Source organism: Rhodotorula graminis (genome assembly GCF_001329695.1).
Source record: "Rhodotorula graminis WP1 unplaced genomic scaffold RHOBAscaffold_3, whole genome shotgun sequence".
In the NCBI taxonomy this organism is placed as follows: domain Eukaryota; kingdom Fungi; phylum Basidiomycota; class Microbotryomycetes; order Sporidiobolales; family Sporidiobolaceae; genus Rhodotorula; species Rhodotorula graminis.
Genome location: NW_017264930.1, coordinates 12,413 through 13,993, shown reverse-complemented (window position 1 = coordinate 13,993; position 1,581 = coordinate 12,413). Strand labels below are relative to the sequence as shown.

Genomic DNA, 1,581 nt, shown 5'->3' with positions numbered 1-1,581 from the left:
GTGCTGGTGGTGGTAGGTGGACGCGTCGTAGGCCCACAGGCCGGCGAGGGTGAGGCCGAGCGAGCCGACTACGATGAAGGGGGACGCGAGGAGGACGGTCCAGTACGGGTGGGTGCGGTAGAAGCGCTGTTTGGGTGGTGCGAGGGGGTCGAGTGCGGCTTTGGCCTTTGCGCGGCTGAAGAGGGAGCGGTGAGGGGGAGGTTGTGCGACGAGGCGATGAGGAAGGGCGAGAGGTCGGCGAGCGAGGGGGGACGCGCTCGAGCGCAGTGCGGTGCGGGAGAGCATGGCCGGGGACGAGTGGCGGCCAGACCGAGGCAGTCTTGAGCACTGTGAGAGAGAGAGAGAGAGAGAGTGAGGAGGACGTTCCCTCTCGCCCGAGGTGACGATCGCCTCGAGCTGGTCGCAGCCCTCGCGCTCTCGCTCTCGTCGACACAGACTCACATGGACACCAAGCGCATCCGCGTCGCTCTCCTAGGTGCAGGCGGCTTTGCAACAGACGCAGTGCGCTTCCCCCCCTTCCCTCTCCCCCTCCCCCCTCCTCCTCGTCGTCCCTCTTCCGTCATCATTCCGAAGTGGGGCTCACTCACCCTCTCGGCGCCGCACACAGCACCTGCCCGCCATCGCACACAACACCGACACCCTCGACCTCGTCGCCCTCTACTCGCGCTCGCTCAAGTCGGCCCAACAGCTCCAACAAGCCGCAGCTCGCTTCAGCTCGCTCGCCCCAACGTCGAGCCACCTCGACCTGTACTCGGACGACCACCCCAACAAACACAACCTCGCCACCCTCCTCGCCCGACCCGACCTCGACGCCGTCGCCGTCTGCCTCCCCATCCCGCATCAGCCCGCCGTCCTCCTCGAGTGCCTCCGAGCCGGCAAGCATGTCCTGTCGGAAAAGCCCATCGCCCCGACCGTCCACCGCGCCCTCGAGCTCGTCGCCGAGTACGAGCGCGACCACGCGCCCCGCGGCGTCCACTGGCTCGTCGCCGAGCAGTTCCCGCACGCCGCCGCGTGGGAAAAGGCCCGCCAGCTCGTGCGCGACGCCAAGCTCGGCCGCCTCGTCGGCTTTGACGCCGACGTCTTCATCCAGCCGTCCCTGAAGGCCGGCGCCACCAACTGGCGCCGCGTCCCCGACTACCAGGGCGGGTGCGTCCCCCCTTCTCCCCTCTCTCCCCCTCCTCGAGCCCGGTGGGGAGCGCTCTCGCTCTCCCGAGAGAAAAGGGTGCTCGACGGCGGCGTCCACTTCTTTGCCGCCCTGCGTCACGTCCTGTCCGGCACGCCGACACCGACCGACCTCGTCGCCGCCTCGGCCCACGTCAGCCCAGCTCGACCCGCACCTCCCGCCGACCGACACCCTGCGCGCCGTCCTCCACACCTCGGGACCCCAAGCTCGGCAGCACCCTCGTCCTGTCGTACGGCACCCCGCAGCCGAGCGACGCCGAGCAGTACACGTTCCGCGACAGCGACGCCGTGCTCATCGTCGACCTCGGCTCGAACCCGCGGACCGTCAGTCCTGACGCTTGTGTCGGCCTCGACGGACCTTCACTGCCCCGGCGAGGACCCGCTCCCGCCGCGTAAGGG

At 69.6% G+C, this 1,581-nt stretch overlaps 1 protein-coding gene across 1 annotated transcript; it reads left to right on the top strand.

Annotated features, from left to right (window-relative positions):
- Positions 1-441: 441 nt before the first annotated feature.
- On the top strand, positions 442-1,574 carry RHOBADRAFT_41895 (uncharacterized protein; the record flags this gene model as incomplete). Its single annotated transcript, XM_018413972.1, has 5 exons — positions 442-501; positions 608-1,146; positions 1,222-1,315; positions 1,390-1,479; positions 1,559-1,574. Coding segments are annotated over 5 exons (799 nt in total), but the record flags the coding sequence as incomplete, so codon positions are not given.
- Positions 1,575-1,581: the final 7 nt, after the last annotated feature.